This window comes from Danio aesculapii, chromosome 7 (assembly GCF_903798145.1).
Source record: "Danio aesculapii chromosome 7, fDanAes4.1, whole genome shotgun sequence".
Lineage (NCBI taxonomy): Eukaryota > Metazoa > Chordata > Actinopteri > Cypriniformes > Danionidae > Danio > Danio aesculapii.
In genome coordinates, this window is record NC_079441.1 from 51,023,200 (window position 1) to 51,045,025 (window position 21,826).

General features: G+C 37.3%; 2 protein-coding genes across 4 annotated transcripts in view; one reads left to right on the top strand and one right to left on the bottom strand.

Annotated features, from left to right (window-relative positions):
• The window catches only part of usp12b (ubiquitin specific peptidase 12b), a 27,628-nt gene extending 15,521 nt beyond the window's left edge, over positions 1 to 12,107 (bottom strand). The window contains exons 1-2 of the mRNA XM_056462125.1: positions 11,969 to 12,107; positions 139 to 219 (exon numbers count right to left, since the gene is read on the bottom strand). Of these exons, the coding sequence (XP_056318100.1) occupies positions 139 to 219; positions 11,969 to 12,016 (129 nt within the window). The 5' untranslated portion in view covers positions 12,017 to 12,107. The remainder of the gene's footprint in view (positions 1 to 138; positions 220 to 11,968) is intronic.
• A 3,334-nt stretch (positions 12,108 to 15,441) lies between these two features.
• rasl11a (RAS-like, family 11, member A) lies at positions 15,442 to 21,023 on the top strand. Of its 3 annotated transcripts, none has more exons than XM_056462126.1 (6): positions 15,442 to 15,930; positions 16,183 to 16,223; positions 16,318 to 16,354; positions 16,579 to 16,635; positions 16,844 to 16,926; positions 19,654 to 21,023. In XM_056462126.1, exons 1-6 carry the CDS (start codon positions 15,780 to 15,782, stop codon positions 20,122 to 20,124), a joined length of 840 nt encoding a protein of 279 aa, XP_056318101.1. In that variant the 5' UTR covers positions 15,442 to 15,779; the 3' UTR covers positions 20,125 to 21,023. The 3 variants fall into 3 exon arrangements, with proteins under 3 accessions (XP_056318101.1, XP_056318102.1, XP_056318103.1); XM_056462128.1 differs by having other exon boundaries at positions 15,814 to 15,930; positions 16,296 to 16,354; XM_056462127.1 differs by lacking the exons at positions 16,183 to 16,223; positions 16,318 to 16,354.
• Positions 21,024 to 21,826: the final 803 nt, after the last annotated feature.

Below are 21,826 nucleotides of genomic sequence, written 5' to 3' on the forward strand. Positions count from 1 at the left end.
TTTTTATACATGCTTGCCAAGTCTGCCATTAAGCGATGGCACTAGCGCATTAGATTAAGGTGCTTTAAAATGTAAAAGCAAAAACGGCAAGGTCATCTACTATATATAGCACATTTGCGGACAATTATGTGAACTCACATTGACCAGCCCAAAGTAGTGTTCATTAACAGGGAATTGTTCCGGTCCAATCTCCTTTTCCAAAGCAGAGGCATTGGCGCCCTGGAGAGAGAGAAAGAAAAAAAGCCACAATAGTTATTATTGCCCATGGGTATGCCCACAAGAAATCTGCGTGCAATTCCGCATATTTCAGCAGATTTTTAGCCCATCATTGATTGTTTATTTACTTGTGTAAATGTGTGTGAATTTATATTCATTTTTAAAATTAATTTCAGTAATATTATTGACTAATATTAAAATGTTCATATGATTTATATACAACACAGCTTGTAAAGTAATATTTCCTGTCTTTCAGTAGATATATTATATGAGAGACTTGCTTTTTTACCAAATAAAGTGGATCTAATTGGATTTGCATTGTAAACATACATTTTTTTAAAAGGGATTACTTTTTATTTCATATATTAAGGCTTTAGTTATGATACTCCTAAAATCATTCTGCATAAATCTGCAGATTTTTAACAAAATTCTGCGCAGAAATAGCAAAAAATGTCTGCAGATTCCGTCTGGCCCTACTCATGGGGTCTCAATAATACAAGGTACCAGGAACCTATTTGAGAGTAACAGGAACATCCTGTTTGTGGAGCGTGATGCCAGGCTTGGCATTTACAGGATGCAGTTGCTGGGCAAGTGCAGCCACTCTGTTTTACCAGGGGAAAACATCAAGCTGTAAGTGCTCTTAGTATCTGAGGTATAATGTATGATGTTATTTCATTAGGTAAAATGCACAAGTAACTTGTATGACATATTTTCCCATTCAGGCTAACACTGTGTCACTGCGACACGCAATAAAAGCTTTTCCCATGTTAAAATGAGCTTTTTTCCTAATTACCCACAACACAACTGGGTTCATTTTATTATTTTTTTAAAAGATTTCTATTTCTGTAATATCACAGGTGAAACAACAGCACGAACTGTGACAAAGATCACCTTGTATGATGATTAGGTGCTTTATTCTGTATTGAATGCTAGCAATGTGAGTTCAAATAGCATGTAAATAGTGACATTTATTGCAAAGTGTCCAATACCTGTCCATTTTGTTGGGAGTGCAGTGCACTATTAACTTATTCTTCAATGCGGAAGTGCGCTCGTTTTTGTGATTGTTTAAGAACTTCAGATTCAGTTGCCTATGGTACACTGAAAAAAGTGCTGCATGCAAAACTGTTGCAAACAATTTATTTGTGTTGAATTTAAACAAACAAATTAAATTGAGCAATATTCAACTTAATTTGTTTGTTTAAATTTAACACAAATAAATTGTTTACAACCACTTAACGTAAAAAAATTGAGTAAATCCAAGGAATCATCTTTGAATAATTTTTTTCAGTGTAGAAATGACTAGGAATAATAAATGGCAGAAAACGGTCAAATTACTTGCTCCACAAACAAGTGGTTGCATGAATATACAGACAAAGTAGAATAATATAATGAGAAAATATCAGTTTGCAACATCAAGCAGCAAAACGAGCAGTTTTTAACGTCTAAAAATGAATGGAAGTGAATGAGAACGGAAGTCTTGAGCCAAAATGATTCAAATGGCTGCGCCCACTGGTATACGAAGAATTAAGTGAATATTCAATTCTTCTAAATTACTGTAATATTAACATTAGGGCTGGACGATAAAAGAGCTATCGGTGTTTATTGACTGAACACTACGGCTGGACGATATGGCAAATATTTATATCACAATATATTTCTTAATTTCGGTCGATACGATGTAATTCCGATATCGATATGGACAATATTAAAAAGACAGGAAAAAAACTGCCAAGAACGCACACAATGGATGTCTGTACCCACAAATGTCTGCAAACTGAATTTGCAAAGTCTACAATACCTCCAGCCTCTTACAACTTTTTTTAAAAATAAAAACAGTACAAATAATCTATCAAATAAATAAAACTCTCAGACTCAGCTTATTTATATATATAAATATAAATATATATATATATATATATATATATAGAGAGAGAGAGAGAGAGGGAGAGAGAGAGATTTTTTCTTGTATATTCTGAATATTTAACAATCAAAATAATACCAAAATCTTAAAATTATGACATCCACATCATTAAAAAAAAACGTAGAAAAAGAATAATAATAATTATAATAATAAAAAAATCTAAAAGGGTAAAGACTACATTAATATTTGCAATAGAAAAAGAGTTGTTTGAGTATATTCATAGTTCTGGTTGCTTTTATAGCTTGAACATCCTTTAAAGGTTCGATGTGTCTAATTTTCTGTGTATAATTACCCAATTAAATTAAAAAGGTTTAACATATAATATTTCTTATATATTTTATATAGTCGATTTGTATAGACTAATGTTTTATTTTATTTTATATAACACAGTTTTATTATTTAACAGATTTAATACCTCTATTAATCACATTCTTTCTATTTCATCAGCTTTGCAATAACCAGATTCCTAAATATGTTTGTGAATTATATTTTGTAAGTTTGCACGAGTGCTACATGCCAGCATGCAGCAAGTTTGTGTGTGTGAGTATTAATTTGGGTGTTTATGCAAAGATCCAGTATATGCAAGGATCAAGTTGTACGTACCAGTGTTAATCTGGGTGTTTATGCAAGGATCGAGTTTATATCTACGTGTGTGTGTATGCATGCATCAAGTTTATGAAGTTATAAAGTTTATGTTTTGAACATTCAATAGTAAAGGTGTATATGCGACTAATTTATAGGTGTGTTTGCACGTATTATGTATGTGTTTATGAGTGAAGTTTAATTTAAATCCTACATGGCGCCTCATAGTCATCTGTGTTTACTTCATTGCGTTCTCTTCTCACACCGCTGGTTTGAAGCTGCAGAGCACCAAAACTATACGTTTATTAAAACCTAAAAAGCCGAACCACTTCCACACCACTCTTCCACTTTCCTCTTGCTGCATTCTTTCTTGTGGAAGCTTGTTGATTCACATCTGTATTCAGGGCACTCATTTTGTAGCTAAAACTTTTCATGACTGAGCTAACTAACTGCTGAGCGCTGGCAGCGTGTCTGTGATGTGCATCACCACGCTAGTAGCATTATGCTCTTTCTGACGGCTGAGCACTGACCGTCATTCAGTGACAAGTGATACAATGTATAAGATTTTATATATACAATAATGTATATATGGAAATTTATATCGAAATACCGGAAATGTGTTTAGAAATCATATCACAGTTATTAAAAAAAAAATCTATCGCGATATATATTGATATCGAATTATTGTCCAGCCCTATCGAACACTATTGTCAATAACGATAAAAAAAGTTTGGTATGTAGTTGCGGTATGAAGCGCTATAGTTTAATTAAAATGTGGCAGCTGACCGTGCGCCTTTGAAGGAATGCCAATAAGCTTAGAGTGTAAGTTTGTCATTTCCAATGGAGGAGCACAACTTGCATGACGCACACATAGTCTGCAAGCGACACGTATGTGACAAGCGCGCATTTCCAAGTACAAATAGTTTTTATAAAAAAATAAAATAAAAAACAAACATCTGAACTTTTCCAAATGCCGCAAGTGCACCGTGATTCATGTATATAGAACTAATCAATCTGCTTAACATTTTGTATGGAATTTACGCATTTCAGTAACGGCAGACTAATTACCTCAGACAAACACAGCGCACCCAAACTAGGGCTGCATGGGCGATATTAATTGAGAGTCAAAGCCTTTATTAAAACTTTATTGACCAGTTTTTGAGCAAAATATAATTGAAACATAGGGGTTTCCCTCCCTGTCATTATAATCATTATAATTATCATTCATATATTGTTATTTGTAGCTAACAGCAAGATATTAAAATGGAAAAAAAAATGTTTGGTAGCCAAATGCATGTTTTTTTATTTTTAACCACCAACCGTTTGTACACTAGGCACACACACAAATCAAATCACGTCCTCCAGTTAATGGGCTAAAATAAATAAATCAATTATACAGAATAAATAATTAATAAATAAATAAAGAAATAAATAAAGAAATAAATACAATAATTATAATATAATCAGAATCAGTCAATATGCAATAACAGACCAGAACGCAGAGCTAAATGTGTTATAAAATAAATGTAAAGAAGAGACCATGTTGTAATACTGAACTTATAATCAGTGAATATGAGGTGGTTTCACTTTTAAAATGCGGTATAAATTTGTCCTATTTTGGCGTTTTTAATTATTTTGAACACATTCAGGTGCTGCTTGTCAAATTGACAGGGCTTCTATGTTCGTTCTTTCTGATAAACCGCTGAGACAGCTGCAGGCACTGTGTGACACGCATGTATGTGAGGGGTTGTCAGATTTGTCCGGGGGGTCAGATTTCGATACAACACCGGCACTGCTTGCTCCTCCATGTCGCATCAGTGATGGGTCGTTCTTGAACGATTAGTTCATTTTAACAAAATTTTTGTATGACTCAGGGAGTGAATTATTCATTTCCGCATGCGCACATTTGTGCAAGCAGAGCTCGTGTGCTACCTCGGAGTGGTGTGTTTTGCACAGAATGCGCACGAGTGGCCTCAAACCATTTTAATATGAAAGATATTGGATAATCTCGTATTGCGTTGGGGAATCATTTCGATACATCCCCAGAACTCGATATACCGCCCATGTCCTAACCCAAACACTTGCAGCAGTCAGGAGATTGTAAATAAAAAAGAATGTAAGGATGTCACCAGAGTGGCTTTTTGGTTTCTTTTCTTGTGCATCCCAGCCGCTCTCCATTAGCATAGTGGTAATGTAGTCATCCAACTTCACAATTTGTATTGTTGCAGCATGTATTTAAATAATGATGGCTGGTTCCTTTACTTGAAAGCTCAGATTTGATTATCATAACTTGTTTTGTTTACAGAGTTTAGGTTTTCCTGTATTATTATTATTCACATCTTACAGATGTTGATCTACCTTTACCATTGCACACACTTAGTAACATTTTATTTATCAAATTTAAGACCTTTTTAACACCTCTCTTTGTGTTTCGGTGGAGATTACGTCAAACATCAAACAAAAATGCATATTTCAAAGCACTTCATGGAACCTTTAAAGAGCCCATAATATACATTAAAAAGGGTCATATTTCGGTTGTATGGGTCTCCAACAACATACTGATATGCATGCAAGGTCAAAAAACACTTTCATGGTCTTATAATATGAATTTATTTTTACCTGATTATCCCAGCGACTCCCATATGAATCGTTCAGCGATTCACTTGTTCCCAAACCTAATCTAAGCTAATGTGCGGTGATTGGACCGATGACAGCCTGTTGTGATTGGTCAAGAGCGCTCAGTGCGAGACGGTAAAATGCCTAGCAGTTTGTCAAGCCCCCCGTTCACCAACATTGGTATAGGATCCCATCGCAGCGGATTCCCGAAACACGCTTCATAGTAAAACTTACTCAACAGTGTTATTCAAGACCCCTTACCACCAAAAGCAGTGTAGTTAAACACCAGCATATTGCTCCATTCTTAACTATGATACACACTCAGAATTAATCCACACAGCAGCAAAAGCTAAACTATTCTGAATCTTGACCACCGCACGTGTGTAGGAACAGCTGACGATGGCCATAGCAACGACAAACAGCAGTGGTACACGAGCTCAAACGCATTTAAATCAGTAAACAAAGCGGCACGTGTCGCGTTACAAAGTGGCATTAGACGCGATATGAGAATATAAAGAGTTAACCTGATACAGAACAAGTGGTTAAAAGTAACAAAGCACAATTAAATACATCATTTGCTAGCTAGAGAAAACAAGGAGACGGCCACTTACTTACACTTATGAAATGTGTGTGGGCCAGGTCTGATTTCATTATCTTTCATTTTGGAGCTCTTGTTTCTTCTCAGCTGTAACTTAGATCATTTCTATTTGCAATCATTTCGATTGAAAGACCATTTTCAATTATTCGATCCAAGACCAGCGACGAGATGATCCCAAGGTTTCCATATCCTGGACCAGGCCGTATCCTGAGCAGCTACTGTGGTGGTCATGGAGGAGTGGAGAGCATGAGACCTGTGAAGCTCCAGGGATAGATAAGTCTTCGCTGAGGCCAGCTTCCAGCCTCCGCCACTGAGACTGCAGCTCTACACAAGACGTTTGGCCAGCGGAGAAATTAAAATGGTCGTGCCCAACTGAGTCTGGTTTCTCTCAAGGTTTTTTTTTCTTCACTTTTACCAATTAGTGAAGTTTTTTTCCCTCTCCACTGTCGCCTCTAGCTTGCATGGTTCGGGATCTATAGAGCTGTGCATCGATGGATTTGCTCTTCAGTGTTTGGACTCTCAGTAGTGATTATTAAACCACACTGAGCTGAGCTAAACTGAACTGAACTTAAACACTTCAAACTGAACTACACTGTTCCAATTTACTATGACCTTTTATGTGAAGCTGCTTTGACACAATCTACATTGTAAAAGCACTATACAAATAAAGGTGAATTGAATTGAACTGAACTGAATCATTGCTGTGGCACCTCTTGCGTGAAGTGTTATAAGTTAACAAGGCTTACCTGTACTCTGCTTTGCCCAGAGATCACATCCCCAGCCAGGGGGTTGTAGCGGAGCTCACCAGATCTCCTCCTTCAGATCTCGGCCTTATTTTGCACGCACCCCTGGTGTATTGTCTGTCCTTTAGTCTCAAAAGTCTCATACATCAGTAGTCTTTTCTGATCCTTCCTTTAACAAACGAACAAATCGTCCATTTCCCCCACACTTCCAATAATATCCAGGTAAGCACAGCATCTTCATGACTCATGATGACTTCAGGATCTGTTTGTATTTGCTGCTGGGTTACTGGGCGGGGCTGCAGGTTTAAATTTTCACGGGTTTGCGCGCACAACAATTGGGCGGGGCTTATGTTTCGTAGCCACGTCACGCCAAACCAGCTAAAGACTCGTTTTGAAGATGATTCATTCTAACCACTATGAATCGACTGTTTTTTAAGCCTTAGCTGTATATTTCACTTCATTTAGAGCTGTGTTACAAACTACATAGAAGGTCATTTTCAAAAACCCACAATAGGTGCTCTTTAAGGCTCCAGTATACTTCAAACAAAACCAAAGAATGAACTGAAATTATGTCATTTCGAACAAAAACCATCCAAACAGAAGTTTAATTTTAGTTCATTTCAGCAGTTCAAAAAAAGTTCACCAAAGCTTAGCATTCAATTGACTCCTAAACACCTTTGAGCTACCATTGGTCTATGCCGATTATGCAATTGGTTTGTGTGTTCTGGAACTCCGCCTTCATTGACATGCTACTAATTTCCATCTCATATCCACAGGGCTCAGACAAGAGAACAACAAATTTAACACAACAAGATCAATTTACCAACATAAAACACTGGAATGTCAAGTCGAGAGAGAGATTTTAAAGTCTCACGCCAGACGCCACGTCTTATAAATTGCAAAACAATGTTGCATTCAGTGTCTATCCACTGCAAAAAGAAAACAATGAGGAGATGTGGCATGCCGCGGTGGCTGGTGTGCAACAGGCTGTAGAAGGCTGTTTGCCAGATGTCTATGAAATTGTTCTTCTCTAACAGAAGATCTTGTTATTGTGTTTAGGGCAGTAGTTGCCCAAAATGTAACGAGCGGGGGGCCCCGAGGGCCAGAATTGAGAACCACTGGTTTAAGGGTACACACGAACAGCAAGACACATTTACAGCTCTACAAAATTTTACCTATACTATAAAAGTTCTACCTGTACTATTTACTTGGTTGCACTCAAAAATGTTACTAGGAAATGTAAAGTGATGAAAGTCAGCCAACAGTGATATCAAGCGCAGTTTGTGTATCCCGATAAAGGAGATTGAACGTAGGTGTAAAAGTTATGCGGTTTAAAAAAAAAGGACTAAATCACCAAAGACAACTTGTAGTGCATGAATATCACTGAGCAAATAACACAGTGCTGCAGACAAATGCAATGGATAAATGCCACTAACATTATCCTATGTTTTGTAAGATAGTATGCCTAGTCAGCATATGATCACTGGTAGTTCCACAATGGAATAGAGTTAGATCAAACTCTGTAGCAGGACAGGAGTGGAGTTAAGTTCTTCCAAACAGTGTTCCTAGAATGAAAATCATTCCCAATTCCTGTGGTGCAAATAGCAGATGTACATTCATCAATGGTGAAAAAAATCAACTCTAAAAAGGTTCCTCTAGTGCGAAAGCCCCTTATCTGACTCTGAGGAGAACCGTTCAGTGCAGTATACTCCTGCACATCCTTAAGACATTTACAGAGATTGAGGTGTGAAAAGTAAAACTTTAAAATCTAAGTGGGAAAAAGACTTGGAGTGCTCATTCACAGATGAAGAATGAATGGGAAACAATATGTGTGAAAGCTCAGACTTTTTCTATCAATAGTCATCATAAACTCCATCCAATTTAATGTGATACAAAGAGTTTACTATACTCCAGGTAGAGTGCATTCTTTTAAAAGCTCCTACCCAGAGCTTTGTCCTAGATGTATATGCCCTGAAGAATATTGGAAAGAGGTCTTTTGGCCTGTTTCCTCTGAGTGGTACGGTACGGGTCACCTTTATCAGGCTTGCGTTTCCACTGCCAAAGGGTACCAATGGTAGGCATGGTGTACAACAGAAAGTTTCAGTCGATGTCATTCTCACTTGAGGAAATGTCAAAGTAAAGCTGTGCGGGTCATTCACAAATCATATGAGAAGCACTTCTGAAAGATGCTTAATACACAAACACTTGTGTATAAATGTTCATTACTAACCTTTCTATGAACAGGACTTGATTATAACTGCAGATCAATGATAAAAATATCCTACTGTAATGTCTGCAATTATATAAAATAAATAAATAAATGGAAAATATATGAACACATACAGACTCTTACAGTCTCTGATTTGTTACCAATTACAGAAAAACTACACATAACATACATTTAGTCCTTATTCGGGTTCAAAAACACGCAACATAGCCTACCGTCAGAGCAAACCTCTCATCTGTATCTTTAATCTTCACTAGCACATGTAACATATGTTAGAAAGTAATTCCGTCATCTCCAGTTCATAATAGTCTAAAAGGTGATGACAATAGTTAAACATGGCAGTTTGTTCATGTTTTAGGTTACTAAAAGAATCATCTGCTCCTTTGTTTTTTCCGGCTTCTCCTTAATTTTTTGAGCGTCACTCCATTTCTGAAAGGATCGGGTGTCAGAAGCACTTTAATAACCACACACACATTATTATCATCAGCCCAAGAAGTTAGTTATTCCAATTGAAGATGTGTGGCGAGCTAACTCAAGAAGGTGAAACCACTCGCGCTTTAGACGACCTTGTAAACAACTACAGGGCACAGGGTAAATTCTGCTTCAAGACGACAACAAGGTTTGTTCATGCTCAGGCCGACCATGGCTTGTTATTATATGTATATTTTAATACGGTGTAATGTCTCAGCTGACAAAAATGGCGCTTCCTTTGTTTTTATTCTCCTAGCTTGTGCACGAGCTAGTGATATATCTCTGTAAACCAATAGCGTTCAGCTGCGCGTCTTACTCTGCCTTTTGGTACCCTTTTGTTGTGCTAGGTACCCTTCCAAAAGGCTAGGCAAAAAGTAATACGGTACGGTTCGCTTTTTGGTACCTTTTAACAGTGTAAACGGCCATAAAAGCATACTGAACCATACCGTAATGTACCACTCAGTGGAAACGGGGCATAAGAGGTGCCATAGTTGTAGGTACTAATGTTCCTAGAGAGCCTAGACTTACCCTCTTAGGAGATACACTACTTGATAAACAAAGCAATAATCTGAGATTTGTCAGACTAGTTCTACCAGCAGCCATAAAATGTATAAATTTTGAGATGGGAGGATTCTAAACCAGGTGACACGGTGGCGCAGTGGGTAGCGCTCTCGCCTCACAGCAAGAAGGTCGCTGGTTCAAGCTCCGGCTGGGTCAGTTGGCATTTCTGTGTGAAGTTTGCATGTTCTCCCCATGTTCGCGTGGGTTTCCTCCGGGTGCTCCGGTTTACCCCACAGTCCAAACACATGTGGTAAAGGTGAATTGGGTAAGCTAAATTGTCCGGAGTCTATGTGTGTGTGAATGAGTGTGTATGGATGTTTTACTGTGATGGGTTGCAGCTGAAAGGACATCCGCTGTGTAAAACATTTGCTGAATAAATTGGAGGTTCATTCCGCTGTGGCAACCCCTGACTGATAACAGGACTAAGCTGAAAAGAAAATGAATGAATGAATGAATGAATGATTCTAAACAACCTTCTACATCCATCTGGACTAAAGAAGTGTCATCTTATATGCCAAAAATTGTGTTTTATTTGAAAAAGCATCAAGATTTGTTTGCCAAATACTGGGGCAGCTTCATTTTTCACTTGAGTATAACAGGACAGAATGCTCAGGACCTGACCTTTTTATGTTTTCTTGTTTAATTTTATTCATGGTTTATTTGTGGCACTACAGGTTGGAGGTTTGGGGTATGTATAGGGCAGTATGTGTAGGAATGAAAGATCTATTTAGAGTATTCTGTACTTTGTGTTTAATTTGGAAAAATCCAATAAAAATAATGTTCAAAAAAGAAAAGTAAAACTGTATTCATAGTTTGACTTGTATTTTTATCCAAGAACATGGTCACCGAATACATTCTCCAACACTGTTGTTAAAAAAAAAAAACAAAGGCAGGATGTATATTAATCACATTCACTGCAATAAAGACCCAGACATAGAGTTATAAGTAATTTCTTAGATACAAACAGCAATCTTTTTGGCCTTGATAATAATAGATTCAATCCAACTGAAAATGTTGTTCCTGGAAGGATCTGATTCATCATGACTGTGCGAAAAGGCAACTACATGTACAGCTTTTTGTTTCATCATCTCAACCCAAGACTTGACCTCTTTAATTCCAAGCAAAAAAATAACTTTCAAATAATATACACGCAGTAATAAACGCACAATAATACAGTTTTAACATAATTCAAGCCTAATCAATATGGTGTAAATCCATGTGTCTTGTCGCCAAGTCAATATCAGTAAATGCTGATAAATAAGGAAGTTGCCACATAAATATCTGTTATTTAAAGCATTTATTGACTGATATGATATACATTTTTTTATATAAAATACAACCACCATAGCACTTACCCCAGATGAAGGATATTTTAATTCATAAAACACTGTGTACACACAGTACATGTTTCTGTACTCGGTGTACTCAATCTACTGTACTCACTTTCTAATGTATCTGTTTACGTGATCATTCCAGCACAACAAAAACACTGAGTTCATTGAAACTGTTTTCAGTTGTATCTTCTCACACACACACACACAATCGTAAAACAGCAACAATAACAACAACAGCAGCAGCAGCAGCAGAAGAAGAAGCAGGAACTGTAGTCTCATGCATGACCTCGCCTGTTACCTCTGACCACCCATTTCCTTTACAAAACAATAGTAAACGTGTAAAATCGTCCCAATGACTAACATTAGGGTAAATTAAATAATGCTGAGCTGCCCGGCTAATCAAACATTAATATTATGTGTATCGCTCGCTAATACGCTAGCCTATACATTTGACCCTTGAACGCAATATCAAATTATCTCGCAAAAACGCTTAAAAGTACATTTAACCGCATCTCCAAACTTCTATTGCGCCTTTAAACGCAGAAAGGGTGATGTGCAAACTTTTTGTGGCTGTGTTGCCATGTCATGACACGGTTGTTTATCTGTTAGCTGTTGAGCTAGCCCTGTTAGCAAGCTAATCCAAACACAGGTTAGACGCAGTGGACGGGACAACACTCACTTCTACTAGAGAAAACTCACCATCGTACAAATCGAGGCGATCTTTCGGACTGTCATCAGTATTTCCATCCGTCTGCCGCCATATTGGACCGAACCCCTATTTAAAAGTGTGACAGCCGCACGGGCTGGAGTTCCGGTGAATCCTTCAGTCGGTCCAGCAGCAGCTCGTAGCGGAATGAGGGAGTGTCGCCTCGCGCTCTCTGGCAGCTGCGCAGTACGCGATATTACTAATCCTACTATGGCCAAAACACCCGTTTACTCTTTTAATTTACAAAATTATTTTTTAAAGAAGTGGTTTAAGTATATAACTTCACTAATACTGGAAAATTAGACATAATTAATAAAATGTGTTTTTTTATTAATAGTTTCAAATGTTTTAAGACTGTATCTGAAATGTATCACTTACCTTCCTAAAACTGTGAAGGTCTTGCAACATTTATTTTTGCTTTTGTGGATATATGAGAAACAAATATGGCAATGCATTTAATGTAATAAATACACTCTGGGCAAATTTACTAACCTTTTGTTATGGTCGGGATGAAAACATCCACAGAATTAAATTGCTGTAAAAAAATGCAAGAGATGTTTTTTTTTTCTTTCATTTTATTTTTGCATAAATCTGTTAATCAACCCCAGTCCTGATCAAAACTACGAAATTGCCTAGAAATTTATTTTACTGTCATAAGGCCTAATACATGAATAATAATAATTAATTATTTTATTATACAATACATAAAAATGATTGTAATCGTTGAAATTAAAAACCGCTTGTAAACGAACAAACCAAAAAATAAACGTGGATTGTTTATGTATTCAACTGATTTTTGCATGTGTAAAAAATATAGTAAATTATTGTGCTGAAAAATTATTTAGTTTTTAAAATAAGAATAAAATTGGCATAAATATTTATTTATATTAATATGTCTTTCACCTCAGAAAAGCATCCAGACAGTATAGAAATGCCCACGTCATTGGGAGTGAATTATGTATAGTAACCGGATTGTATAAAACATTATTTATCCATATGTGGAAACTTTTAGACTGTTGGAAGCTTTGGAAATTATAAATGTAAAACATGTGTGTGTGTGTGGGGGGGGGGGGGGGGGGGGGATTGGGGGGGCATAGGATTGTAGCGTTACTACTAAAAAGCGCGTAGTACCTAAAGTACCAGCCCTGCATTACTTCTATTTTTATTTTATGTAGTATGGGCAAGGCTTGGGGTGTGAATATTAATTAGATAATGCTGACGTTGCTTGGTAACCTTCCTGTTACGTCGCCTATTTAATATTCAAAGTCTCATTCGTATGTATCCGCCCTTGTTTGGTTTCATGACTGATGAAACGAGTTTCATATGCTAAATTCCGGACGCGGTGTGTTACTTTACTTTTGACCTAATCCATGTGTTTTATAGATGACCATGCATGGGGGATGGAGCCCTGGACATGAAGAAAAGACGACAAAAGAAAAGAGACGAGCAGGGGTCACACTAGCGCCGTGCTGTCTTTACAGAGAACACACGAATGAGCAACAGCGAGCTGCTGTAATAATGATCACTGTTAAATAATCTCAGAGATATAAAGTAGTCTAATACAAATATGACATATTCAATAAATGAATTGTTCAATCAATGATTAAATAAATAGGCTAAAAGAAACAAAAGCAAAATAAAATAATAGCCCAAGGCTATACGTAAAAACAAATCTAATATTTTAATCCTTATGGGCATGTTTTCCTCCACTCTGAGTTTGAGTCTAAATTTGGTCATAACTTGTTCTGTGTTTCAGATAGCAGAATGATTTTTGTTGACAAATCTTATTTTGACACACATTTTGAGGAAATGCTTTGATTTTTTTTTTTTTTTGTTTTTTTTAAAGCGCAACAATACAGTCTAGGATAATATACTACCCTTTTGTAATGTTCGGGATGAAGACATCCACTGAATTAAACTGCTGTAAAAATGCATCAGATTAATTTCTCAATTTCTTTTTTTTTTTTTTTTTTTTGCATAAATCTGTTACTCAACCTCAGTCCTGATTAAAACTAAATTGTTTTTTAAAAAATAACAGGATTCTAACTCTTTAATTGTCAAATTCATAAATAATGTGACTGATTTGGAGAATAAAGACGCATTTTCAATATAAAAAGTAATTGTGGACTGAAGTATTTTTAATCAAAGTCTTGGACAAGTGAAATAACATTGCCTTTGATGCATTGTTTTTGCCCCATTGACTTGCATCATATCCACTTTTTTATTACAAAACCATAACAACACATAATCATGCATGTGTTGGTGTTTTTCTCTTTTGGAAAAGGATAACCTTTGTTATCTTGTTAATTTTTACTGTTGATCATCAGTTGGTCCAAAAAAGCTTAGTTTCTGGATTTTGTATGGAGTATAACAGCAAATTAATGTGTGTATCTGTGTCTAAGAGTGTGTGAGAGTGACCTTTGCACACTTACCTTGATGTGTCAGAGAAAATCTAAATATCCATGTCAACTCTCAGAACTACATGGAGGAAACAAAAACAAAGACTGTGTATTTATACATTATCAAATGTGCTTATAATGGAAGTCAATGAGGCAAAAACAGCCACCAACAGTGAATTTGTGAGAAAAAATGAAAATCTAACAATGTATCAAAGCCAATGTCATCATTACTCATTCACATGTCCAAGACTGTGATAAAACGTAAAAATCCAGTCCACAATTAATTTTTATTTTAAAAATACATCATTTTGTGTGTTTTTCTCACCAAATCAGTGACATCAATTATGAATTTGGCAATTAAAGAGTCAAAATCCTGTTTTGATCAGGACTGAGGTTGATTAACAGATTTATGCAAAAAATAAAAAAAATAAATCTGATGCATTTTTACAGCAGTTTAATTCAGTGGATGTTTTCATCCCTAACACAACAAAAGAGTAGTCAATTTGAACAGTGCACAAGGGTTAAATAGTTAGGCTAGCATACAGCTACTTTTTCACAATATATAGGCTAAACGTAGTCTATATACTGTAACTTTAGTTGTATTTTAAGTTAGGGGTCCCTCACACTTTAATGAATGTTTAGGAGTCTGTGACATCTAGGATATCATTCCATTATCAATATTATATATTTTGTTAAGTTTATGAATAGACTACAAGTAAAATATAACTTTAATAATTATTACATAAATAAAAAAGCCAGTTGCATTGTAAAAGCAGCTTGTGCCTCTCATTAAAGGGATAGTTCACCACCCCAAATTTGCCATCATTTAGGCTAGTCATCCTGCAATTTTCCAACTCATTCCATATTATTTTTCCCTGCAACTACTTAGCCTACTATGTTTTCATTATGAGGGGGAACTATCCCTTTAATAATGGCACTCGTAACATTAGCACATTTCAAACCATCAAATATATCAAAATAGTAAATGGGTTTAGGTCTGAAGGAGTCACGCCCCTCTTGTTCGCTTTCTTTTCTTTTTCTTTTTTTTTTTTTGGCTGAAGGCGCAGTTGTGGAAAGTGCTCCACTGATCATGAACTGCGGGTTGTGAACTGTTCAGATGTACTTCATTAGACTTTACTAGTTAGTTCATTAGAGGGCCGTTATGCAGAATTAACCTTCATTTGGTGCAGAAGTGGAGCCAGCGTTTGGGGTGCACACACTGGATATTCGCATCTGTTTTCAAGAATCTCTCCAGACCTCTCTCAGTCTTCCGAGCGGAGATAACTCAAGACTTCTGGCGCTATGAGGAAGACACATAACGCGTGGAGCGGACTCATATTGCGCGAATAAGCGGAGGAAAAGAGATGCATTTCCAGCCAGCCGAATAACAGTGACAGCTTTCTAAATGCGTCTTCTTATCGAGCAGCCAAGAACAATGAGCAGTGGCTCTAGCAACTTTCTGCTAGTTCCTATACCGGAGTACCCTGTACTAGACTGTGTGCCAAACAAAAACGTCAAGATAGTTGTTCTGGGAGCAAGCAATGTCGGAAAAACGGGTAAGAAATAAACTATAAGCTACATATTGAATATAATATACGTTTAAATATTGTAGGCTATAACATAATGCATATTTTTTCATCTTAGTAATTCGTTTTATTATGACTTTAATATTAAATATTATATATTTAAAAATGCTTTTTTATTTGAATGTTTATGCATTAAAGGAACAGTTCACCAAAACTAAAAATTCTGTTATTTAACCTGCTCACCCTTCACTTGTTCTAACCTGTTTGACTTTCTCTCTTTAGCTGAACACAAAAGAAGAATTTGTGAAGAAACCTGGAAACCAGTAACTATTGACTTACACTGTGTTTATTTTTCTTACCAGTCAATTGTTACTGGCTTCTAACATTCTTCAAAGTATCTTCTTTTGTGTTCAACAGAATAACGAAACTCATAAAGGTTTGGAACCACTTGAGGGCAAGTAAATGTGACTAAATGTAAAAATAAATGAGTGAATTATCCTTTTAATTCTCCTAAAGTCATTAATAAAGTTAATATGTGTGTCTTTCTAATTCCCAAAATGATGATGTCTGGGATATGTTTTAACGCCATGGTGCGACATACACTGAAGCTCTGCCTTCTTGTGCACAGTATGTGCCTGATATGCTGAAACAAAGTCTCCATTTGATTTTCATTTTCAGCTCTGATTGTAAGATTTCTTACTAAGAGATTCATAGGAGACTATGAAGCCAACACAGGTAAACAATTTAATAATCCTTCTCTTTATGATACTATACTAACCTGTAAAAAAGGCTTTTGTCATATTTGTTTACTCATCATCATCACTATTTCTGTAATGTGTATTCGACTGAATGATTTTTAGGTATTCTTTCGGCATGATTTTCTTTATCTGTAATTAAACTGTAAGTGTAGAGTCTTTTATTCTGTCTTGTTTAACATTCCTAGGGGCCTTATATTCAAGGAAGATTAATTTGGATGGGGAGCAAGTTTCTTTGCAAGTACAGGACACTCCGTGTGTCTCACTGCAGGTACTTCAAATCACACTACCAAATGCTTCCTTCCGCCTTTCGGCTAAACCTCCATCAAACGTTGTGTGCCCGTAGTGTATTATCACAGTCGTTTAGATCAGTCAGCCTCTTCGCCTGTGGGATTCCTGCATGCTTCAGATGAACTGTGGGGAATATTAGTTCAAACATTTGGCCTGTAAACAAAGTATGCAGCGCAGGGGAGATAAAGAGGGTGTGCTCAGCCATAAGCTCATTAGACTGACTCATGTGTGCTGAAGGGCTCTCTTCAACTCAATGAATCTGAGCCTGGCTCAAGCGCAGTGTATATATAGGTGTTACGATGATTGAGAAGTGGCTTACCATTTAGATTAGAAACAATTTATTGGTAGTCAGTCATACAGAGTGTGCATTAGTGAACGCTCATTTTTTCAGCCGCATGTTTCCACTTTCCATAAGTCTTATATTATAGACTTGAACAGTCAAATGTAAGTCAAACATTTTGATGTGAGGCATTTGAAAAAGACAAATACTGCGTAGTTCCTTACTAATGTAGACGGAAATAGGATTTAATAAAGGAGATATGTCTGAATTCATAGTTTTTATGAAAGAGTTGGCAACATGTACCCCCCCCCCCCCACCGTGACCTACTACATCTGGCGAGAATGATGAAGAGTGCAAATGTGTATGATGTATTAGAGGGCATACAGAAACTGACTAGACTACGTCATTTACATACAATGCTTCGTAAGAGCATAGGCTAAACTAAGAATAGAACATGTTTCCCCCTCTAGCTGCCACTTTTTCATTCGTGGATGTTATTTTCTGCACCGTCAGATAATTTTCCTTATTATAATGTAATTATATAACATATCTTTATTTTAAAAGAAGTCCCATGAAGGCTGCATTTGTTTAATAAAGAATTGAATCAACAGTAATATTGTGAAATGTTATTACAGTATATTAATGGTTTCATTTTAAATATTTTAAAGGTGTGGTTCAGAGTGTATTTTAAGGCTTGGTTGTGTTTATAAGATGCAAAGCATTTTTTCATATATCTTATTTTGATTATATACAGCTACTCAGCTAACATAAAATACTGTCATATTTCCTAGTTCCTCTAAAAGCCTGCCCTCAAGAGGCTCGGATTGGTCAACTAACATAATGTGCTGTGATTCGCGGATCGGCTCCATGTCACCAGAGAAAGCGTCATGCCTCTAGTGAAAGCACTTTGCCTCTGCTGTGTAAATACTGTCAGTCAGAGTAGCTGTTAGCCGTATCAGTTTAAGCCTAAATTAGACAGAAATTTATTATATCACGCCTGCTCTCTAAAATGAAATCTGAAAAAAGTGTACCTGACAAGAAATATTTTCAGTAGCACGTGTAAGTAATATGAAACGTTCACATATCTTTTGTGTTTCGTTATTTGAGATGTAGAATGCAGGGAAAGCGGCAGCATAGAGAGGCACTGCAGCGCTGGTGAAGATTGTGGCTGTTTACAGCGGTTTGCCGGATAAATATGAATTTGTTGCTAAATATAATAATGTATATAAATGTAACAGCATTTCCCATTGTTTACATCCTTGTTTACTTCCTTGCTCCTATACTGTTAACGCCAGAAACTGTGCATGTAATAGATCAATTTGAACAAATGAAAATACTTGAAGGTTGTGGCCCACAATCCACAGCTTCTTCTATTATGCGACAGAGGGTCTGTTTAACTGTTTTCTCGCTAGTGAAGCGTTCAGTTTTTCCACTCACAAAGTCCACCATGTAAATAGAAAATGCACCATGGCGTGATGCAACTGACTCTTAAAGGGGAATGTGAGATGAGACTCTGATTGGTTTAATGCACGTTATGCTCAAAACACACCCATAACTCATTAAGAGAATAAGCACAACCCTGTTAGACCATGCGCCAAGGCATGAATAGCAAAAGTGGATTCAGACACGCCCTTAATGCTTTTTGTGCCATGTGCTTTAGACTTTCAGCCTAGACAGTTAAAATAGAGGAGACAGAGAGGAGTTGACCAGGGTTTGAGTCTGCAATGACTGGTTCCTGAAAGCAGGTAGGACAAAAACAGAAGCCGAAAAATAAAATAAACAAGTAAATAACAGCGTGAGAATGTGGCAACATCTGAAAACGTGGTAAAATCAGGCGAGGGCTTTTCTTTTTCTGGATTACTTTTTAAAAATGTTTAGGGAAGTGGGTGGCAGGCCAATCCGTGCTTTTGAAAACACTATCGGTTGGGTATAAGGAAGGAGGAGGATGTGTCAGTCAGTCAGTCTGTGGACAGCGGCCTCTGGTGGATTTTACGTGAGAACAGCAGGCACGAATGGCACTCGTGAGAAAAATCTGAGATCTGAAAAAGCATACACAGCAGCCTCTGGTGAATTCGCGTAAACAAAAACTAGAAAAAAATGTAGCTCCAGAAATGTATATAGAGGTCTGTTTTCAGAATGAGCCTGGGTTGTGATTTTTAGACCTTAAAACAGCTCGTTATGCTGCTTCATGTTGCAAACAGATATTGTCTTTAATATTCTTCTTCTTTTTATGTGTGGTCATGAACACACTTGTTTGAAGATAAAGTTTGATCGTTTTCTGACGTTCATTATCCCTAGTCATTTCTCGAATAGGCAACTGAATCTGAAGTACTAAAATAATCGCCAAAACTTCCCTAATGTAGAATAAGGTCAATATAAGATAAGTCAGACTGTGGAAATACCTTAACAGCAGATTTCTCATTTCAGGATGATGCCGACGGCCTTTACTGTCAAGAGCAGATCAACCGCTCCATTTACTGGGCGGACGGTTATGTGCTCGTCTTCTCCATCACTGACCTCAACAGCTACCGCACCATCCAGCCTCTCTACCAACACGTGCGCCGAATCCACCCCAGCGGTAACATCCCTGTCATCATCGTGGGAAACAAGAGCGACCTTCTGCGTGCCCGACAGGTCCCAGATCCTGAAGGGAAGGCACTGGCGGATGAATTGGGAGGGCCATACTTTGAGGCTTCGGCCAGGGAGAACCACGAGAGCGTCCAGGCTGCTTTTCTGCACTTATGTCAGGAGGTGAGCCGAGCGCTGGGAGGAGGAAACGGGGAGAAGAGAAAAGGTGGACTACACCTTGCCAGGCCAAAGAGCCCAAACATGCAGGAGTTGAAGAGAAGATTCCGGCAAGTGCTGTCATCCAAGGTCAAGTCGGCTACGGCGCTATGAGGATCGCGGATTTGATGAATGTGAGGATTGGGAAAGTGTTAAAGTATTGCAGAAGTGATTGTGAAACACAAGGCAAAACAATGAGCTGTTTTTTAGCAAGCACTCATAGACGACGAGAGGTGAGATCACTGCTCCCTGGATGAACTCCTGGCACTGAACTTGAATGCTTTCTAATGGTTTCAAGGCCATCAAGTCTGTTTTTGTTGGTTTGTTTTAGATGCTGTCAAGCAACGGTTTCCAGGATTATAATGAACATACAAATTCGATTTCTTAGTAGTGACTTTCTTATAAATCAGTATTACACATGAATTAGCTTTGTCTCTTGGAATGTGAAGCAAGGATTAACAGATTATTTTTGACCGAGGCCATTTGTTATATTGAGAGTATCAAAATGTTAGGATGACTGTAAGATTCTCATGTGATTGGGGGCGGATTTACAAAGTCCTGTTTTAGGGTAACATATCCCATATTTTCCTGACAGTGAAACGCATAATCCAGCCATGTGTGTTTATAATCGTGGGAGAAAGAGGTTGTTTACTAGCAGTTCCCATGACCTTTGACCTGCTTAAATTGTGTCAAGGATTTGAGGGTACTGGAGGTTCAGGGCTTCCTAAGCTTGTTTCTTCCAGATGTCTCATTCGCCCACTCAAAACTCATGTTTATCTTGCTGCGCAGATGACATAGCATTCCTCTAAAGCAGGTCTGGAGATTCCTAGACTGAACTAGTAGCCGTGCACCCGCTGAGTCGCCGACCTCTTACTTTTCACCTTTGATAAATCAGTTTCTTTCATTCAGCCAATGGCCTAAAGCAGATTAAGACCAAGACAAGCCGTCTGTTCTCTCATAATGTGAGTGTCCATTTCCTTACACTTTAACACAGTAAAAGCCTAGTAAACATACTATATGTGTGTGGTGATTTAATTTCTTGCTCAACAAACCTTTGTTATCTCTTTCTTCCTCTTTTATGTAAACCCATTGTATTTCTCAAAACATTCATTCATTCATTCATTTTTCTTCAGCTTAGTCTCTTAATTCATTAGGGGTCACCACAGTGGAATGAACTTATCCAGCATATGTTTTACACAGCGGATGCCCTTCCAGATGCAACCCAGTACTGGGAAACACCCATACACACTCATTCACACACATACACTACGACCAATGTAGTTTATCAAGTTCACCTATAGTGCATTTGTTTGGACTGTAGGGGGGAACTGGAGCACCCGGAGGAAACCCACACTATCACGGGGAGAACATGCAAACTCCACACAGAAACGCCAACTTGCCCAGCTGAGACTTGAACCAGTGACCTACTTGTTGTGAGGTGATAAAAAACATTAATTCCATTCCAATTAAACTTTTTTTGTTATCATAATGTTACAACTCTTGGCACTTTTTGGTGGATCGCCAGTGTTAGAAGTCCTCTAAACCACTAGCAGATTTCGAAGCTGTTGTTAAGCATTAACTTATTTGACCGCCTTTTCTCTAATAAATGTGCAAATAGAATTCAGCTGTGAGTATTTCTGAGGACTAAATGTAATCTGTTGTGGTTCCAGAAGTATTTCAGGTCAAGGAAGGTTTTAAATTTGCTCTTAGAAAGTGTTATACTGCGTTTCAGTTCGCAAAACTTATAGTAAGGCCTCAAAGTATGTACTTTTTTGTGAACGAAAAGTATATACTTTTTGAGTGTGTAACAGAAGAG